At 42.2% G+C, this 20,323-nt stretch overlaps 1 protein-coding gene across 4 annotated transcripts in view; it reads right to left on the bottom strand.

Moving 5' to 3' along the window:
* The window catches only part of vwde (von Willebrand factor D and EGF domains), a 56,290-nt gene that overhangs the window by 13,370 nt on the left and 22,597 nt on the right, over positions 1-20,323 (bottom strand). For all 4 annotated transcript variants that reach the window (XM_008112694.3, XM_062983966.1, XM_062983965.1 and 1 more), the window contains 9 exons: positions 19,408-19,616; positions 17,770-18,758; positions 16,796-16,932; positions 7,584-7,739; positions 6,513-6,617; positions 5,939-6,053; positions 4,908-5,158; positions 4,678-4,786; positions 3,875-4,012 (listed from right to left, as the gene is read on the bottom strand). In XM_008112694.3, coding sequence (XP_008110901.2) covers positions 3,875-4,012; positions 4,678-4,786; positions 4,908-5,158; positions 5,939-6,053; positions 6,513-6,617; positions 7,584-7,739; positions 16,796-16,932; positions 17,770-18,758; positions 19,408-19,616 — 2,209 coding nt within the window. The remainder of the gene's footprint in view (positions 1-3,874; positions 4,013-4,677; positions 4,787-4,907; positions 5,159-5,938; positions 6,054-6,512; positions 6,618-7,583; positions 7,740-16,795; positions 16,933-17,769; positions 18,759-19,407; positions 19,617-20,323) is intronic.

Below are 20,323 nucleotides of genomic sequence, written 5' to 3'. Positions count from 1 at the left end.
CATTTTCCTTCTTACCCCCCACTCCCTCCCCGGCGACAAAATTATCACTCTGCCTCTATTCCAAATGCTACTACTGTGGTCTATGGTGGAGGTACAGCTCCATCTCAGATAGAACCAGAAACATATGAAGGGACATCCCTCTATTTGAACTGCCACTGCCCTGGCTTTGGAAGAAGAGAAGATGTCTCAGGCAAGTTCCATTATGCCCAGGTCTAGAGGCAGATGAAAGACCCTTTCTCTATCCTACCTGCCACTGCCCTGCCATTGGCAGGCAGGGAGAAGAGGCAGACACTATTCAATTGTAGTTAGGATCAGAAACACATGAAAGCCTTCCACACCCCCTATCACTGCCTGGCCTCAGGGAGACCGAAGAAGAGGCAGCCATAGCTCTATAGTGTCAAAACCCAATAGCCAAAGAGGGAACTTCACTCTATCCCAACTGCCACTGCCCTGACCTTGACAAAAGAGAAGAAGGAGCATAATTTACTGAATGTAATCCCATTCCAAATTGCCATCCCCATTTCCTTTTGTGTCCTATCTTAATTAGATTGCATATCTGAGAACAGGGAACAGTTTGGTGTTCTGCTTGTAAATCACCATGTACAGCAATAGCACTATATGAGTAAAAGAATATGATGCTCCTCCTCCTCCTCATCATCATCATCATCATCATCATCATCATCATCATCCAGATATCCGACATGGGATAAACTTATAAATTCATACCTTGGAAAGCAATATAAATTATGAAACACATAGAATATATCCACTCTGAATAACTATAGCAGCTTCATTCCACTTCAAGTGTCACGATTTCATCTCACAGAAGCCTGAGATTTACAACAGTTTTTCGAATGTTCCAGTTCACCTGCCACAACAACTGCATTAGAACAGCACAGAAATCTCACTCCTCACTATACATCCCAGGATTCCATGGGATTGAGCCACAACAGTTATAGTGGTATCAAAATAGTACAATTGGATAGTGTGGCTGCACCATGATTTCATATCCAATTATTTAAGAGTACATTGTTATCATTTCATACAGAATACTTTGAAACCAGTAACGTATTGTTGAAGATATGCATTTTCCTTGACCCAAAATTCACGAATTGAATTCATTCTGAATAACAGGACAACAGTAACAAAAATTGTAAACAAAGATAGAATTCAGATTTTAAACATGGAGAAACCAGATGCAGTCGTACCAGAATATACAATTGCTTTGAGCATTTAAATACGCACAGTTTCAACAAATCCGTATGAGCCATGGTTAGAATCTATTACAGTGCATTTCATTCTTTCCCCTTAACACCAACTGCCCACCTCCAGAGGCATCCTTTTAGTAAATGCAAAACCCTAATATGTTTTCGGCTTCAGTCAAGTCTGCTACGCAGCACAGATCTTCCATTGGCATTCTTCTGTTTATAGTAATCATGTCTCTCTAATATTCAGATCACTTGCTCAATATCTGTTGTTGATGGAGGTATTTATTCTCTACCTTCTTCACTGCTTCCCCTTTGGTTTCATAAAAATTAATTTCTGTCCATAGCATCTCTCTCCCTCCAGCTTTTCAGTCGCTCTGCACTGGCAACTTCTTTCTCTGTTGCCTTGGTTACTTGCTGCTTTTTCCGGCTGTATTTGTGTAGGCACTTCAGATGCATTTATACTACGTAATGTACACTGATATAGCCCATTTCCATATTTATTTTAGTGTTTTATGGATATACATTCATTAGTACAAGGAGAAAGTAATGCTGGTTTGAAACAGACATATAATCTGACATGCATATGTAGGTGTCAGTTCAGGTAGGTCATCTAAGAGGAGGACTTTTGGAAAATGACATCTACAGACTTTAAGGAAAGAAACCAAAATTGGGGAGAGCCCAATAAAATCTGCAGGAGAAACTGGAGATGTGTCTCAAAATGAACAAAAGATGTCTCTTTTATTGATAAAAGGACCCATTAAAAGAACCATCTTGACTTAAGTCATAATTTCTTAACTCCAAGCTTGTCTTCTACCTCATTCAGGTGGAACCTGCTGTCAGGCATAAAAATTCCTACAAAAATCTATATGTAGATAATACAGTGATGACTTGAGTTCATTCGTTCTGTGACTGAGCTCTTAACTCAAATCACTCTTATCGCAAAACAAATCTTCCCACTGAAATGCATTGAAATGCTATTAATCCATTCTGGCCCCCCTATTCCCCCCCCCCTTTTTGTTGCATGTTTTAAAATAAGAAAATGTATTGTCGAAGGCTTTCATGGCCAGGATCACAGGGTTGTTGTGTGTCTTTCGGGCTGTGTGGCCATGTTCCAGAAGCATTCTCTCCTGACGTTTCGCCCACATCTATGGCAGGCATCCTCAGAGGTTGCCTGCCATAGATGTGGGCGAAACGTCAGGAGAGAATGCTTCTGGAACATGGCCACACAGCCCGAAAGACACACAACAACCCTAAGAAAATGTACTTTGTAGATAACAAATAATGTATAAATGCATTTTCACATGTAACAATAAAAAAGAAAGATCAACTTTAAAATGGTAGAAGCACAAAGCTGTGGCAAGGAAGCACATTTGAGGCAAATGTTGGCCAGTGTAACAGCAAGGCAAAACCTGTATATTCACATAGAACAACTAAAAAAAGAAGAAAGTTCAACTTTAAAGTGGTAGAAGCACAAAGTGGTGGCAAGGAAGCACAAAGCACAAAATTAAGAGACAGAAGCATCATTTTCTTCATACTGTATTCATTCCAGCCTCCTTCCTTCTCTTACTCTCTCTCCCTCTCTCCACAAAAAATCAAATAACCCAAAGCTCCTCAAAATAGAGAAGAACAAAGTGGACAGAAATCTCCCAAAGTGGATAATAGCATGAGGCATGGAGGCTGCTCCCTTGAAGTCCCAAAACCCTGTATTCTGGAATTAGAGTTCTCTCTGGCACTAGCTCTTAACTCAAAATTGCTGCTCGCATGTCAAAGCAAAACCCAAGCCGAGCAACAGCTCTTAACTCAAAAAGCTCTTTAATTGAGACAGTCTTAAATGAAGGTTCAAATGCAGTATCATCACAAGAAAACTGTCTCCAATCACAGTCTGGCATTCATAAAACTATATCTATTGAGTAAGTTTGATCACAAATGCTTCAGACTAGATATATTTTGGATTTCTGTTTTCAGATTTTAGAATATCTGTATTTGCATAAGAATACATAATGAGATATCTTGGACATGGGACCCAAGTTTAAACATAAACGTCATAGACATATAGCCTGAAGATAATTTCAGACCACTATGTTCAATAATTTTGGTGGCTCCCCGGCTGTGGAACTCCCTACCCAGTGACATTCGGCAGGCCCCATCCCTTTTGGGGTTCAGGAAAAAACTGAAGACCTGGCTATGTACGCAGGCATTTGAAGAATAAGCATGTGTTGGCTTCGACGCGGTCTGAATTACGGCTCTTGTATAAGGTCTGGTGGATGAATGGCATAAGCACTTTGCATTGTTTTAAACTTGTATATTGTATTTTATGACTATTTTATGACTGTTTTAACTGTTTTAATCGTTTTAGTTTATTGTATATCAGTGTAATGGCATCAATTGCCACTTGTAAGCCGCCCTGAGTCCCCTCGGGTGAGAAGGGCGGGGTATAAATAATTGAAATAAATAAATAAATAAATGAAGCGAAGTGTGCATACTCTGAGCCATCAGAAAGCAAAGGAGTCTCTATCTCAGCCACTGATGTGAACAATTTTACAAGTTGACTGCAGTGAAGGGGCATCAGTCTTTATTTCTTGTTAATTATTAGAATGTTTGACTAAAATCTAAAAGACTATAAATTGGAAATGACTTTTAGGCACAAAACAACACATTGTTTTTACCTTGGCAGATCTTCCCATCACCATACAGGCCTTCTGGACATGGGCCACAAGTATAGGACTCCACAGTATTAAAGCAAGCTACTCCAGTGAAGCAGGGTGTGGATTTGCATTCATCAATATCTTCTTGACAATATCTACCTAAATAAAAACAAAAACATTTAGGTACACTGATAGACTGTTCAGAATTAAGTTGTTCTTCTCACAAAACAAAATTGACAAATTGTAGAAACCTGCATTCCCTCTAGTCTAGCAGACTTCTGATAATATTAGTAAAATGAAAAAAAAAATCTCAGTATTTCCAATGCCATTTTGATATATATACTGTATATACACACACACATATGCACACACACTATTATATTATATGTATGGCTGTTTTCCCAAGAGCAGACCCCATTAAACTTTGCAGGATGTACTTTTGAACTGACATGTACAAGATCACATCATGTTTCTATTTCTTAGGCTGCCTTACCTGGTAATCCAGAAACCTCACAAGGCTAAAGCTGAACATTTGCCCTCTTGTTCACTGGCATTAATGCACTTGCATAGGTATTATGTAAAGATGCAATTCAGTAAGCAATGCTTAGAACCTATCAGTTCTGCTTAAATAACTAACAGAGTAATACTGAATACTGAAATCAAGCATATAATTGAATTACTGCTATGTAAATTCAGACTAAGTGACAATTCACCCAGCAGCCCAGGTGTACATTCACAGTGGAAATTGTTTATCCCATCAAAACATCTGCCACGACCACAGGGATTGGAGACACAGTTATCGGTGTTCACTTGACAAAGGTCACCTTCAAATCCCGGCAAACAGACGCAGAAATATTTCCCACTTCCAGGGGGGAAATTGGTATTTGTCACACAAGACCCACCATTTAAGCAGTTGCATGGTTTCACGTTGACCTACAAAACATACCCAATAAACAGCAGGTTATTTACTCATGAACTATATATTCATTTGTAATGGGTTTTATTGCTATATTATAGAAATGAATGTTGGCCATTTCATCACAACAGATATTACCTCTATTATTACTTTGGTTTCAGCACTGCAGTCATCGGTTACAGAAAAAGCAAATTTCTCAGCATTTTCTGATAATGCCTTCCAGATGAGGAGTCCAGCAGGGGAAAGACTGGCACCTGGAGGGCCAGAATCAAATGAAAAGGAAACAGCAGAGCCTTCTGGATCCATGGCTGTGAACCGATATACAAAATGCTCTCCATAAAATGCTTGCAGTTTTTCTTGTAAGTTTTGGAATATAGGTGACTGGTTGTCTGTGGGGGTCAAAAGGGAAATAGTATTAAAAATATCAATCCACAAAATGGTCACAGCAAGGGCATGTATTGACCCATTCCTCACCCCTGAAGCCCCTCCATAGATATATACATAGCCACCGTTAAGGGACTACTACAAGTAAGCTTCTGAGTACAATGCTTTGTTTATGGCTTCGTTGTTTTCAACCAGGAATGAGGAGTATACGAGATGCAAAAACAGATCATTACATTAGTCCTAAGTGGTCAGGTTTTTTTTCCCTGAAGGTGCATCATTAGGGTTTTAGATCTCAGGAGTAAATGCAGTTTCAAGTAAGCCCTCTCCTGGGCTTAAATTGGGCAGGGTGGAAAAATGTGGTGGAAATGTACCTCATAACCCTTAGTGGATATTCTGGCATATCTGGGGGCACAAAAATGAGTGTTTTTGTGACAAAAATTGCCAAAATGTTTTTCGCTCCCTGGGGAGGGTAGGTGATCTCCAAAGAGAGTGGAAATGTCCTCCACACTCTCGCCTTGGGGGAATTCTGGAGAAAACAAGTACTTTGACCTTCGGGGGCCACAAAAAGACCTTGGGGGCTGTATTAAACATGTGGGACACACTTTGCCCACCCCTGTCCTAGTATCATTCATAAGAGGTTATTTCATGGACATTTTCATCTGAGTTGAAAAGATGAAGACTAACATATCATGCTTTAAAAAAGCAAAAAAAAGAAAGCGTTAAAACAAACATGCTATTACATTATAGTATTTGACAAGGGGAAATTATAAGTAATCAGAACTTACTTTCAGAAATGGACCACATTAACCTTGATAATTCAGGTCTGCAAAGCAAGCAGGGACTGGTAGGATTTATATCACCTTCACCATAGCAAAGACCATCTATGTTGCAAGTTTTCTCCTTCATAGAAACAAGAATGACATTTATTAAGGGTCTAAAATATTGGAAACATTTGTGTGTTAAACTTCCACAGCACCAGTCTTCTAACTACTACTGCTGCTATTGTCATTGTTGTCATCATCTAGTACCATCAATGTACAATGCACAAAAATAAGCAACAGGACAACAAAACAGATATCCCTGTCATAAATGAACAATCTTCTCCTTCCTCTGTCACTATCAATTAATGCAATTTGATACACTGCAACTGCTATGGCTCAAGCTTCTGAAATCATGGGAGGTGTAGATCTTCAGCCTTCACTGCGAAAGAGTGCTGGTGACCCACCAAACTACAATGTTATTAAAGCTCATATGACTTAAATTTATTTAATTTAACCAGCTGGCTGCTATCCTAGTTTATTTTCTAGCACCAATAAGGTTACCAATAAATAAAATAAAAATAAGGAAATAAAAACTTGCCTTTAATATGCATAAACCATTCGATTGTGGATCACATATCTGACAAGCTCCATCAAACAAAGTCACTGTTTTAGGGTTGCTATAAGTAAGACCATCATTAGAAATCTGTTAAGACAGATAACAATTGTGCTGACAGTTACAAAAGCATCCAAAACAGAATAATGGAACATTTTAAAAGTGACAACACCCAAATTAGCTTTAACTGGGTTGGATCCTATATATTTTAAAGCACATAACATTTGGGAAACCATTTTATTTAGTAATCCTTATTTAAATGGTGTATATATTGCCTTTCGGTGCAGCTTCTAATGAAATTTCAAAAAAACAAGGTAAACACACAAATTACACATGCCAAAAACAATCAAAAAATACTGAAATACATTGTAAAAACTTCAGAGAATCAAAACAGAAATGATAACAATTGGTACCAAGCAGACCTATTTCAGGAAGCAATTTCAAGCTGGTGACATCAATGAGAAGGTTTTCTTTCACTGTACAGCTTTAGAAGCATTTGGAGAAAGGCATTTAGGACATCCCAAGCATGCATAGTAAACTCTTTTAGATTTTAACTAAAACATCTAGCCATTCTCAGATTGGGACCTTCTGAGTATGAAGTAGGTGCTCAACCATTAAACTCTGACATCTTCTAAACATGAACCTACCAATTGTGCCATTTCTTCCAGTTTACTTCCAGTTTTCAGAATGCCCTTCTCTTGGCCTAAAATAGCCTGGGAGGAACAAAATCTAATAAAATGGCCCCATGTTCCCTAGAAGGAATTCTAAAGCAATCTTTGTGGTCTTTGGCACATGCAACCTATGGGCCAAACTTTGCTCATGACCCCCACTTTCCTGAATATTTTTGCTTTGAAAGATTCCACAGGAATTTAAATTATGTACCTTCAAGGGAAAAAACCTGTAGAAGTCTTTAAATATCTATTAAAAATACAGCTTTAAATAAATATAATGGGAATGCGTATACTTCTAAATGAGAAATTAACTACAGAGGTCTACAGAAATGCATACATTTATATTTACTTACTATAAATAACTACATAAATATACATAGATCACCTTGATTTGCCATCTAGCGATGGGATGGCCATCTGCCACGTGTACAGGAGCAGACTGGTCTCCTTCGGTGGGTAGTTGGCAATCAACAGTCCTGGTGTTGTGGAAAGTTGTGTGGGTGAATAAAGATTCCCCAAGCACCCATTTGTTATCACTGTACTGAATGAAAGGACCAGAAAGACTGATTTAGTTAAACTGGAAGGTGGGGACAATCAACACAGTAAAAAAATCCTGAGATTTACCAACAGTAGTGTACAAGATGGTGAAACAATACCCATGCATTAGGGACAAATAGTTCAGAGGACAAAATAATCAGGGCTAGGACAGTTCTCTCTCCCCTCCCACCAATTTCCTAATCCAACTTGCCCCACCCTACTAGTTGCACAGTGGGCAAACAAAACAAAAGCGGTATGTGTGGGGGCTTGATCTATCTGTATGATTACTGATTTATTTAGTTTATTTTTATCGTGCTCTTCTCTTGATATAGGGACTCAAAGACAACTAACAATAAATATGGCACAATGCAAATTAAAACAATGTACATGTACATACTTTATGATATACTTAGGAAAATCAAACTCAGGGAAAGAAATGCACAATAAGCACATCACAGATCTCACATTAACTTATACATGAGAGTTGCCTTACATCTAGCTTGTCATCAAACCAGTTAAGGTGTCTCCTGCAACCATGTTCATGTGCAGATTTCATCATTCTTTACTCTTATGTATTATTTTATATGTTCTAAATGCCAATGTTCTAATTGGCCCAGTGGATGGTGAGAAGCCAGTCTATGGCTCTGTACTCAGAGGGTGAGAACACCAGTTAGCACCTGATGGACTTCATCTCATCCTCTTCCAACATCCCCTTTTTCTTATGTCATGTCTTATTTAGGACCTCATGGCATTGATGAGGTCCCGCATGCCAATTCTCCAACCTCCGTGGTGAATTGGTGGGACAGTTGGGCAATCCCGGCACACCGTGCCTTGCCTCACCGGCAGTGATGCCTTTCTATCATTTGTGGGGAAGCGTTGGCGCATGCCCCCCCCCTCCACGGTAGCCCCATTCATCCTACTGGAAAACAGTGAGGCTCCTGTGTTGCCGGCGCAGTGTCATTGGATGCTTTCACCCTGGTTGAGCCACAGAGCTCTGTTGGAAGTGAACCTGCATTGTCTGATGGGTGGCGTGCGGCTCGGTGGCTCAACTGGGGCAAAAGCATCTTATGACGTTGAAATTTCCTTGTATGATAATGTCCTTAGACTGTAAAACTTAGGGGCAAGGAACCATCTAATTAATTATTTGTAAACCACCCTAAACAGAAGGAAGGGGAAGAAAGAAGAAGAAATGTAGCAGTACCTTTAGAACTAAGTAGTTTTTTATTTTAGTAAGAGCTTTCGTGGATATATGCCATCCTGGGAGTTGAATGGTTGAGTTTAAATACTGCAAATAAATTCTCTCAGTTAGCTATCTGCAATCGGATGGGTGGAAGGTTCATGGCTTATTTAAAGTCAATTGACTCAGGCTTTTCTACTAGCTAACACTTTCATTAAAGCAATCTAAAAATGTCAGAAAAGAATTAGAAAGGTCCCTAGAACTCTTTAGGGCGGATGTGAAACAAAAATCAAATGGAGCCCTGAGGGAAAAGGGGATTCGATATTTTAAAAATGTTATTAGATAGGCATTGTGATAACATCCCAGTTTGCATTTTATAGGAGGAAGTGGAGATGTTATGTAGGCATGTGCAACAGTTTTATGCATATTTAATCAAAAATAGGTCATACTGTGTTCAATGGTGCATGCCCCTGGAAATTGCACACCAGATACAAACTTTAATTAGGTTAGACTGTCAGCTCACCACAGCCGCTCCTGAATGAACACACGAGACTCTCTGTGATATCACCAGAAACTTTACTGCAGGAAACATAAACATCAGAAAAGCCAAGAATGAGAGACTCCGGCCAACCATTCTTTATATACCCTCCCCCTCATTTGAAAAGTCTCTTCCCGCTCAGTAAAACCCCGCGCAAATTCCCCGCCAAGTCCAGCAGCCGTTTCTTCTCCGAGTCCTGAGACGCAGGTGTCTTATCAATGTCAGTGACCCTGAAACTCAGAGCCACATACAGGCTCTAGTAGCAGGGTTCTGACATGGCGTCCTCCTCCCCTTCGTCCTGGAAGGAAAAGATTAAACACAACTATTGTTCTCCGCTGTCCAGAGTTCCTTTATACTTTTTTAACAGGCTGCAATGGAATACCGGGTGTACCTTTCCTAGGTCCTTGGGTAGCCTCAGCTCATAGGTCACTTCGTTTATTCTTTTCGCTACCCTGAACGGCCCTATATAGCGTGGAGCCAATTTCTTAGATGGGAACCCCAATTTCAGGTTTTTTGTGCTCAGCCAAACCAGATCTCCTTCGCCCAATTTGTCCCCCTCTCGGCGCCTACGATCTGCAAAGAGCTTGTACTTCTTTTGTGTTTCCCGCAATGCCTCCACCACGGTCTGCCACCCTTGCTTAATTTTGGCCGGCCATTCCTTGTCGGTCTGGCCCTCTCCTTCCTTCCACTCGGGTAGCCTGGGGAAAGGTGCCACCTCCTGTCCGTATACTATTTCGAATGGGGCACGACCTGTGGCCGAATGTACGGCCCCGTTAAAAGCCATCTCAGCAAACGGAAGAAGGTCCGCCCAATCGTCCTGTCTATAATTGGTGTACATCCTCAAGAATTGGCACAGTGTCTGTTGGGTACGTTCGACCCCCCCGTTGGTTGCGGGATGAAAAGCCGAGCTCAGATTCCTTTCCGCTCCTAACAGCTGTAAGAATTTTCCCCAAAATTTTGCAGTGAATTGGACTCCCCGGTCGCTAATTATTTTGTCGGGACACCCATGTAGGCGATATACATGCTTCACATACAAATCAGCGAGCTTTTCAGCCGAGGGGAGTTTTGGCAGGGCCACAAAGTGTGCCTGTTTTGAGAATAGGTCCAATATTGTCCAAATGTATCTGTGGCCTCTGCTGGGGGGTAGTTCGCCTACAAAATCCATTGCCACGCATTCCCATGGCCTCATGGGCTCCACCACCTTCTGCAATAGCCCCTGGGGCTTCCCAGGTGGTGTTTTTCCCTCTGCACATAATCCACACTGCGTGACGTACCCCCTGGCGTCTTTCCTCATTCCGGGCCACCAGCATTGTTTGGCCAACAGTTTAATAGTCCTGGTGGGGCCTAGATGACCTGCACCCTTGTGATCGTGGCACTTCCTTAACATTTCTTGTCTTAAACATTCAGGAATATACAATTTCTTATTTACAAACACCAAATCCCCACACAGTTCTCCCTGTTCTTTGTTCGTTTGTAACCATTTGTCCATTCCATATGCTCGCTTCAACTCTTCCTCCCATATTTCTCCTCCCCCCGTGGAAATGGCAGTACGTTTGTTTTCTTTGGCCGCTTGTGCTCGAGTCAGTACTGCCAGGCCCCATTGCTTATCTAGGAAAAGGCTCCCCTCAGATTCCTGAATTCCTCCCCCGTGCTGAGGCATCCGAGAGAGAGCGTCAGCGAGTATGTTGTGTTTCCCCTGGAAGAACTTGAGTCTGAAATCAAAACGGCTGAAATATTGGGCCCATCTAATCTGCTTCGCTGATAGTTTACGAGGGGATCTTAGATACTGTAAATTTCTATGATCAGTCCACACCTCAAACGGTGTTCCACTTCCTTCCAGAAAGTGTCTCCAGCACTCTAGTGCTTTCAGAATCGCTAAGGCTTCTCTCTCCCAAATCGGCCAGTTTTTTTCTGTATCGCTAAACTTTTTCGACAGATAGCCACATGGCTTCAGGTTCCCCCCCTCGTCTTTCTGCAGCAGAACTGCCCCATATGCCCGGTCTGACGCATCGCAATGTAGTACAAAGGCCTTAGACATATCAGGGTGCTGTAGGACAGGCTCCTCAGTAAAACGCTTTTTAAGGGCTTCGAAAGCTTCCTGGCATTCTATTGTCCAGGTCAGTTTGGCCCCTGGGGCCTTCACTTTGGCTGTTTCTCCCCTGCCTTTAGTCTTTAACAAATCCGTTAACGGCAAAGTGAGGCGCGCAAAGTCCTTGATAAATGTTCTATAGAAGTTTGCGAACCCCAGGAAGGATTGCAGCTGCTTCCGTGTTCTGGGGGCTTCCCACCCCCTCACGTCTTCCACCTTCGCAGGGTCCATCGCCACTCCCTGGGAGGAAATCCTATACCCCAGAAAGTCTATCTGGTCTTTATTGAACTCGCACTTGGCAAGCTTCGCATACAGCTTCGCTTCCCTCAACTTTTGTAGGACTTCCCTGACTAGTTCTACGTGTTGCTCCTTAGTCCGAGACATTATCAATATGTCATCTAAAAAAATAAAGACTCCCTTGTACAATAATGGATGCAACACTTCGTTGATTAATTGCATGAACGCGGCCCCTCCCCCGCATAAACCGAATGGGAGCACACAATAATTGAATAATCCGAAGGCGCAGGAGAAGGCCGTCTTCCACCTGTCCTCTGGTTTGATCTGCAATTTATGGTAAGCCTCAATTAAATCCAATTTAGTGAATATCTGTCCCTCCGATAACTGGGCGATCAAGTCCTTCACTAAGGGTAGGGGGTATTTATTTACAGTACTGATTGCATTCAGGCCCCTGTAGTCAATGCAGAGCCTCAGCGTTTGGTCCTTTTTCCGCCTAAACAACACAGGTGCCCCTAAAGGGGAGTTCGAAGGTTCTATGAAACCCCTCGCTAGGTTTTTATCAATGTACTTTCTCAGTTCCTCCTTTTCCCTAGCCGACATCGGGTATATCTTTGCCTTGGGAAGCTCTGCTCCTGGGACTAGCTCTATTTTCACTTCAACTCTCCGCTTCGGTGGGAAATGGTCTGCTTCCTTCTCGTCAAACACGTCCACAAAATCCCGATACTCTGGGGGTAATTTATCTGCCAGTTCTGCTATTCTGATAGAGTCTTCCTCCCCCCTTTTCCCCGGCTCCCTCTCAACTTCCTGGCTCCCTTCTTCCAAATTCATCCCGAAAATCATGCTCTTATCCTCCCAGTTGATTTGCGGGTTGGCCTGCCCCAGCCACGGCATGCCTAGTATAACATTATAGCTGGCTATTTGTGATATCACAAATGACACCTTTCCTTCCCAACTCCCTATCTTACACTTTACATCTTCGGCACTGTACCTAGCTAACGATCCTGATGCTGTGGATCCGTCCAACTGCGAAAATGCTATTGGGGATTCTAGGTTCGTTCTTTCGCATCCCAATCCCTCGGCTAATTCAGGGGAAATGATGTTCCTGGAACATCCACAATCCACAAACGCTTTGCAAGTTGCTTGTTTGCTGCCATTTTCAAGCTGAATGGGGACCACTATCATAGCTTTGTCCTGACTTACCAACCCCCCCGAATGGTGCCTCATCGGTGTTTCTTCCTCGGCGCGTTTTCCTGCCACGGCTCTTGGTTTGGGCTGGCCTCCGCTTTCCCCTTTTCTCTGCCAGCACTCGGCAGCTCTGTGGCCCAACCGGCCGCACACAAAGCAGCCACTCCTGCTGGCGCTCACGTTCCCTGTCGGCTCCGCTCTCCTCCCGGCTGGGGCTGATCCCTCCTTCCGGCTCCCCTCTTTCATCTGCGGCCGTTGCTGTAGCGCTCCTCGGTGCCTCCTCGCCTGGGCCAGCGATGTCTCGACGCGCCCCGCCAGCTGAATCCATCCGCGCAGTGTGTCAGGCTCATCACGATGCACCGCCCAGGGGAGGATCTCCCGCCTGAGCCCCTCTTTAAAGAGTTCCATCTTTGTCACTGCAGACCATTCCGGCACCTTTTCGGCGAGGCATTGGAACTCCTCCGCATACTCAGATACCGACCTCTGCCCCTGGGAGACGGTCTTCAATTTCTCCCTCGCCCGGATCTGCTCCAATGGATCTCGGAAACGGGTCTCCAGGGCCCCCATAAAGCGTCGGACTGACCCCAGACATGGGTCGCGCCGCGCGTGCAGCTGAATGTACCAGCTAGCCGCTCCCCTCTTCAACACTGCACCAATGGCCCGTATCCGGCTGGATTCCGTTCTAAAAGTGTGAGCATTGTCCTCCATATAGCCCCTCACCGTGGTAAGGAAAAAATCCAGTTCAGAGGACTCTCCCCCAAACTCGATCCTTAGTTCCTCTCGTCTCGGTAGGGGTCCCTGTGGTGGCAATCCCCAATTCTCCGCCCGTCGCAAGCCCCCTTGCGGACCAGTGGGCCCCGCTGCTGTTTCTCTTTGCCCTGTGCCACGCCCGGCATTCGCCAGGGGCACTAGGGTCTCAGCTGGGAGCGTAGCCGGGATTCTCGGAGGCTTTTCCCCTTCGTCGTCACTCTCCTCCACCCGCGTCAGGCTTGTTTGGGTCTTGGGCTGGGCGCCAGGCTCCTTTCGCATTTCCCTTCCCTTCGGTGCTGGAAGGTCTGCAAAGCCCTGGCTGCTTCCCACGCTCACGTCCCACATTGAGCCAGCCCGAAGTTCCCTTCCTCTCTCTGGCTCCGCCAAAAACGCCAGGCGCTCCATCGCCCTCGACATCACTGCCAGGGTGGTCTCCATCGCCGACATCCTCTCCTCCAGAAACACCATCCTTTGTGGGCCTGGGGAAGGTGAACCTTCCTCTCCTCCGGTGCTATCTCCCCGCACCACTCCACGCCTCTGGGTTACCCCATTTGGCTGGGCATAAGCGGTGGATGACGCCAGGGCCGCCAGCTGGTGGAACTCAGCGTCCGGCTCGGGAGTGGCCCTTCCCGACCTTCCTCCTCCTGCGCCCAAGAGCTCTTCATCCTCCACTTGCATGTTACACCTCACCGCTACAGCGGGATGGTGTCTATATTCTTGGCTTAGTGTCAGCTCACCACAGCCGCTCCTGAATGAACACACGAGACTCTCTGTGATATCACCAGAAACTTTACTGCAGGAAACATAAACATCAGAAAAGCCAAGAATGGGAGACTCCGGCCAACCATCCTTTATATACCCTCCCCCTCATTTGAAAAGTCTCTTCCCGCTCAGTAAAACCCCGCGCAAATTCCCCGCCAAGTCCAGCAGCCGTTTCTTCTCCGAGTCCTGAGACGCAGGTGTCTTATCAATGTCAGTGACCCTGAAACTCAGAGCCACATACAGGCTCTAGTAGCAGGGTTCTGACATTAGACTATGTTATTTAAGGAAACACGAAGATGTGTTGTTGTGTGCTGGAACCAACTCGCAGAAAGAAAAGGAACTGTTATTTCACTGGAGAAAAGTAATAGTTAGACCTTTCAGGCTACGTGTATTTTTTGTTTGCTCAGTAAAAATGTAAGTCTGGACTATAGTAACCTCTTTTCTTAGCTTTCATTTTTGGAAACACAGGCCCAGCGGTTTTGCTGTTTCAACAAAACAAATCAAAACTCCTTGCAATGAGCGAGGAGTGAGACAATTCAAACTGTGATAAGTGAACTCCTAATAATTGTCTCACTAGGAGTTTGATCGGGCAGGCTTTTAACTTAATGGAGTGTAAATGTGCTGTTGACTGTCTCATTTCAAAGTGACTTGCAGATGAGAGGATCCATGTTGAGCTCAAGGAACATCCATGGCCTGACCTGTAACAGAACCTGCCAAAATAACCTCAGCTCAGCACCTGAAAGAACCAGTCAAGGAGAAAAAAAGAGAGTCCCTGGAAAAAGGAAATGTTTTATATCGTACATAAGTGATATTTCTATACATAAGGGATTAAAAATACACCACATTATACATCTTGCTCAAATTCAGAGGTCACATATTAGACTGAGATGATTAACCCTGGATTTCTAGTATTGAACAATTAATCCAGTCTCTTGCATATACTCCAACTTGAGTAGTTTTATTTCCAACAAAACCCTTCCTCTAATATTTACTTGCAATCTTAATATCCAGCTGGTAACATAATGTGAACTTTGAAATAGATAATATGTAAGTGTATATTATGCTTTCCAGCATACTCACACATTTGAATAATCTTAACATCAACTATATGATATCTAGTTTACCATGAAGTTACCACTATGCTAGAGAACAAGTGAAATCAACAAACAGCCCAACAGAATGCAATATTGAAAGTGTACACTCCTGTAACCAGAGCAGTCCAGAGTGAGATAAAAACTTATAAGGCAAATGTTGCTGAACCATGTGGCACTTTCTCCTCTTCCTCTGACTGAACAAGTCTCTCCGTTACTCAGCAATGTCACACGAAAAGTAGTGAAATGCATGTCACACTGAAAAGTATGTCTCTCTCTACTATTATATCACACTGAAAATAAGAAAATTGCATTCTTGTCCATCGCAGTGGGGAAAGTAACACAGTTTTAAATTTGTTACTATAAAACAAAGCTGGTTATCAAAGGAACTTTTTACCAGACCCCGTGTCCAGGATTTGTGTCTAGAATATTGCTAAGTCAAATCGTTCATAACATGACAGATTGAGCATCCCTTATCTGGAATCCCAAAATACGAAATCCAAAATTGTCTACATGAGTTGCTGAGATAATAACAGCTTTGTTTTCTGATGGTTCAGTTTACACCATCCTGATTACATACACAAAATTATCAGAAATTGTGTATAAAATAATTTTCAGGCTATGTGCACAATGTGTATATGAAATACAAATGAGTTCTCTGTTTAGACTTGGGTTTCATTATGTACTTATATGCACAAACAAGTATTTGAAAATCACAAACATTTCTGGTCCCAAGCATTTTGGATATGGGACTTTCATCCTATATTGATGTTGTGACAGGAAGATGAAGATGTGGACAAATATGGATTGTAATTCAATTAAGAGAAGAACACCCCACCCAACCATTATCAATAAATCAGTGTTGGAACATATCATTATTCATCAATGGGCCAATAGAGTTGTAGAATATCACTTGGCTATTTTAGACTTTATTATAAAAGGCAAGATGGCTCTGATGAGTCCCGTGGATTGCACTGTGACATAGTGTGAGTGAATAAAACCATCCATCAAAAGTGAGCAGAGGTTTCATGTATAGATCAAACTCAACAGGGGTTTCAAATCTTTACTTCTGACAGCCTTTTACCGGTTCACCAATTTCCTTAATCAGGTAAAAAAGACATCAAATTTAATATTACAGAAAGAAAATTGATGAAATATGGCTCAAAAGGACATTGTGCCTAAAACCTGAACACCAGTAAGGATTCAATGTTAGATTTACTACATAAGTCACCTGCAGCTTGTTAAGTTCACATCTGAGGCTTGATGTCTCTGTGAATCCATGTCCAAAAGCTCTTACGGTTGTGCAGTCGTGCTGTCGGACATCACATAACCCTTCATGATTCAGCTCTACAATTTCTGGAATCTGATCTTTGGAATGAAAATCAGATAGTGAAACATGCTGAGTTAATACATGGACATTTCATGCAAATACAGAGATATACAGAGGCATGTGGACAACAATGGAGAAAATAGCACATTACAGATGCAATGTCTTCCATTTGTATTCCTCTCATGCTTCCTCAATTTTTCTGCCAGAATACTCTTTTTAGGAAAAAAAAATACAAAGTAGTTTCACAATGTGTTTGAACTGGTAGTGATGTGCCATACCTCAAGCCAAGAGGAGAGGCGGGTTATTATTATTATTGACACAACAACATTGTATGACACAGCAAACAAGATAGATATGCTGGATTTCGTATCACAAAATCACAAGTCGAACACTTCTGAAGTGTCTAGGACTGTGTGATGTATTTTCGGATTATGCGTGCAGATCCCAGTAGGGTGGTCTTTTGCAGTTGGATTATTATAATAATTATATTATTATAATAATTATAATTATAATAATAATAATAATAATAATAATAATAATAATAATAATAAATCCACCACTTGGAATTACCAATAATCTGGGCAAATGAACAAATTAATGTCGGCAGTTCATGTTAAAAATCACGCTGCATTCCATATGGAAGCCAGGTTGGGAAATGGTATTCCTTGAGCATACGTTGAGATTAGAGATCTGCTTATCAATAATTAAATACAGTATGACAGAAATGTAACATGCATGGTTTACTTAAGGGAAAGAGGACAGACACTGAATAGAAAGCAGGATTGACAAGTTTAGATTAGAACAGAGATAGTATATACACCTTTGCCAAACGCAAGAGAGAGAGAGAAAGCGAATAACTGTAGGGTTCAACTCACCAGATGACGCACTGCAGTCATAAGAATTGAAGCCTAGAAAACAAGCACAGCCCCATTCAAGACAATGACCTCTCCCGCTGCAAAAGTTGGGGCATTTCAGTGCTATGATTGCATTCTCCATTAATCCCTCATTTTCTTCAGTGGGATCATTCATTTCTTCCAAAATTCTTTTTTCACATTCATTTTCTAGCAGCGCCAAAGTGTTCTTTGCCCAGCTGAGATCATCCTTCAATTGTAGATCCTTGACGCACATCAGAACTGCATCCTCCATCCGTTGGCTGAGAAAAGCTTTACAAGCTGTGACTATGCTGGAATTGGCTATTGTCTGCCAACACAGATCCTGTACATCAGACTCAGTGAGTCCAGAAGGTGTAGGCCATGAAGCCAAGAAGTCCTGATGTGTGTCAGTTGTGTGATCCTCTGGAAAGAAATAGCTTAGGCCGTCCAGATCTGCTTGGCTTAAACTCTGGGATGGAAATACAGAAAGGTACTCATAGTATTGCTGGCGCTTTGTACGCTCTTTTGCACGGTGCTGCTGGTTATCATAAATGCTAGCATATCTGTGAGCCATTAAGCTCCCAAGAGGCGGTTTATGTGTTGCAAAGCCTGCCTTTGAGTTTGGAGAGTTAACCATGGGTGATGGAGGTGCTTTCTGAAGAGTTGTTTGATTAAAAGAGTGCCCCTTTTTGGAGGGAACAGCAAGAGAGGCCTCTCTGAGAACAGCTGCACGTTTCCTTAAGCCCCTGATATGATCAGCTGAACTAATATACTCAACGGTAACATCCAGTTCTGGAATCAAAGAAGGGAACCAGACATTCTTCTCACTTTTTTTGCAAGATAAAGGCAACCCTGCTTCGGAAACAGGATTCAGTTTATTTGTTGGCTGGTCTGCTCTCAGTTTAACAGCACTACAGCTACAGAAAAGTGCTTTCTTGGCAGCAGTTGAAGGAGCTGGGGCTTTGTCAAAGAAGCTCTCCCCTGGCAAAACCCTGCAAAGAAAAACAACAGAAAAACTCAAGGATGACCATAACCCAGATCAGCTGTAGTCATATGGGAGGGATGGGGATAATTGGTTGTGTAGTTTTGCACAGCACTTGGAAATGTTGTAGGTTCTGAACTATGAATTTCTGATGCACTACAACACCTAGAGTCCCTCCTTCCATGTACAGTAGAGTCTCACTTATCCAAGCTAAACGGGCCAGCAGAACCTTGGATAAGCGAATATCTTGGATAATAAGGAGGGATTAAGGAAAAACCTATTAAACATCAAATTAGGTTATGATTTTACAAATTAAGCACCAAAACATCATGTTATACAACAAATTTGACAGAAAAAGTAGTTCAATACACAGTAATGTTATGTTGTAATTACTGTTTTTACGAATTTACCACCAAAATATCACGATATATTGAAAACATTGACTACAAAAATTTCTTGGATAATCCAGAAGCTTGGATAAGCAAGACTCTACTATATTCCAGATTGGTAGGACAAATATACAGGAGAATTGCAAGTGGGGAAATTGTCATCTAAATCCAACATTCTGCCCCGATGATTACAATGTCTGTTTTCAATAAATAGTAACATTTGTGTTTGTTTTTTAAAAATCCCGGTAGAATTAGTAAAGCTGTTATTACCTCCACTCACTAATAAAAGACAGATGAGCATCCACTCTTCTATCGATTTCTCTTCCATACACATCATGGTAATCATTCTCTGCAACGCCATCAAATGTTCCACAAAGTCCTAACGTGTTTTTGTAGTCAGAACTGGGGGCTCTGAGAGTTAGACTCATTCCCCATTCACTCACATCAGCTCGAATAAAAGCTCCAGAGGAAAATAAAACCTAAAAAAATAACATCACAAAGACCACGGGAAGGATTTTTTTTTTTACGTTCACTGAAAATAGAGTTTCCAATTCAAGACTGTTTTGGAAATGATATAGATCAATGTTTTGTTCCTCTTCCCATTTTAAACTCTCTCATCCCCCCCCCCCCCCCCCCGTAGTATTGTGTTTAAAAAGACACATGTTCTATATAAAACTATCATTTTAATCATCTTTCTCTTATTACTGACATCTGCCTTTTTAAGGTAGGCAGGCTGGGATCTTGAAGCAACCTATCACTGACCTCATTGAGAATGGCTTGCTTAAGCGTCCATAAGTATAAATGTTTGGCTTGTTAACAGAAACAGCTTCATGCTGCTTGGTTTTTTTTTTTAAAACCAAGGATCATACCTAAAAGCATTTCAACATCAGTCTAACATAGTGGTTCTCAATCTGGGGTCCCCAGATGTTTTTGGCTTACAACTTCCAGAAATCCCAGCAAGTTTTCCAGTTTTCCTGGGGACCCCAGGTTGAGAACCATTGGCCTAAAAGATCATGAGGGCAGACTATGTAGGAACAGAGCTCTGGCCCTGTTTCTTCAGACATGATGGCTACCTCCACCCAAAAAGCTCATCCAAAGGGCTGAAAACTTGCTCTGCCCTTATGAGGTTTCTCCTTGTAGAATGAAACACCTGAGTGAATACTTAATAATATAAAAGATTTTTTAA

Source organism: Anolis carolinensis, chromosome 6 (genome assembly GCF_035594765.1).
Source record: "Anolis carolinensis isolate JA03-04 chromosome 6, rAnoCar3.1.pri, whole genome shotgun sequence".
Classification (NCBI taxonomy): Eukaryota; Metazoa; Chordata; class Lepidosauria; order Squamata; family Dactyloidae; genus Anolis; species Anolis carolinensis.
This window is presented reverse-complemented; position numbering and strand designations above follow the sequence as displayed.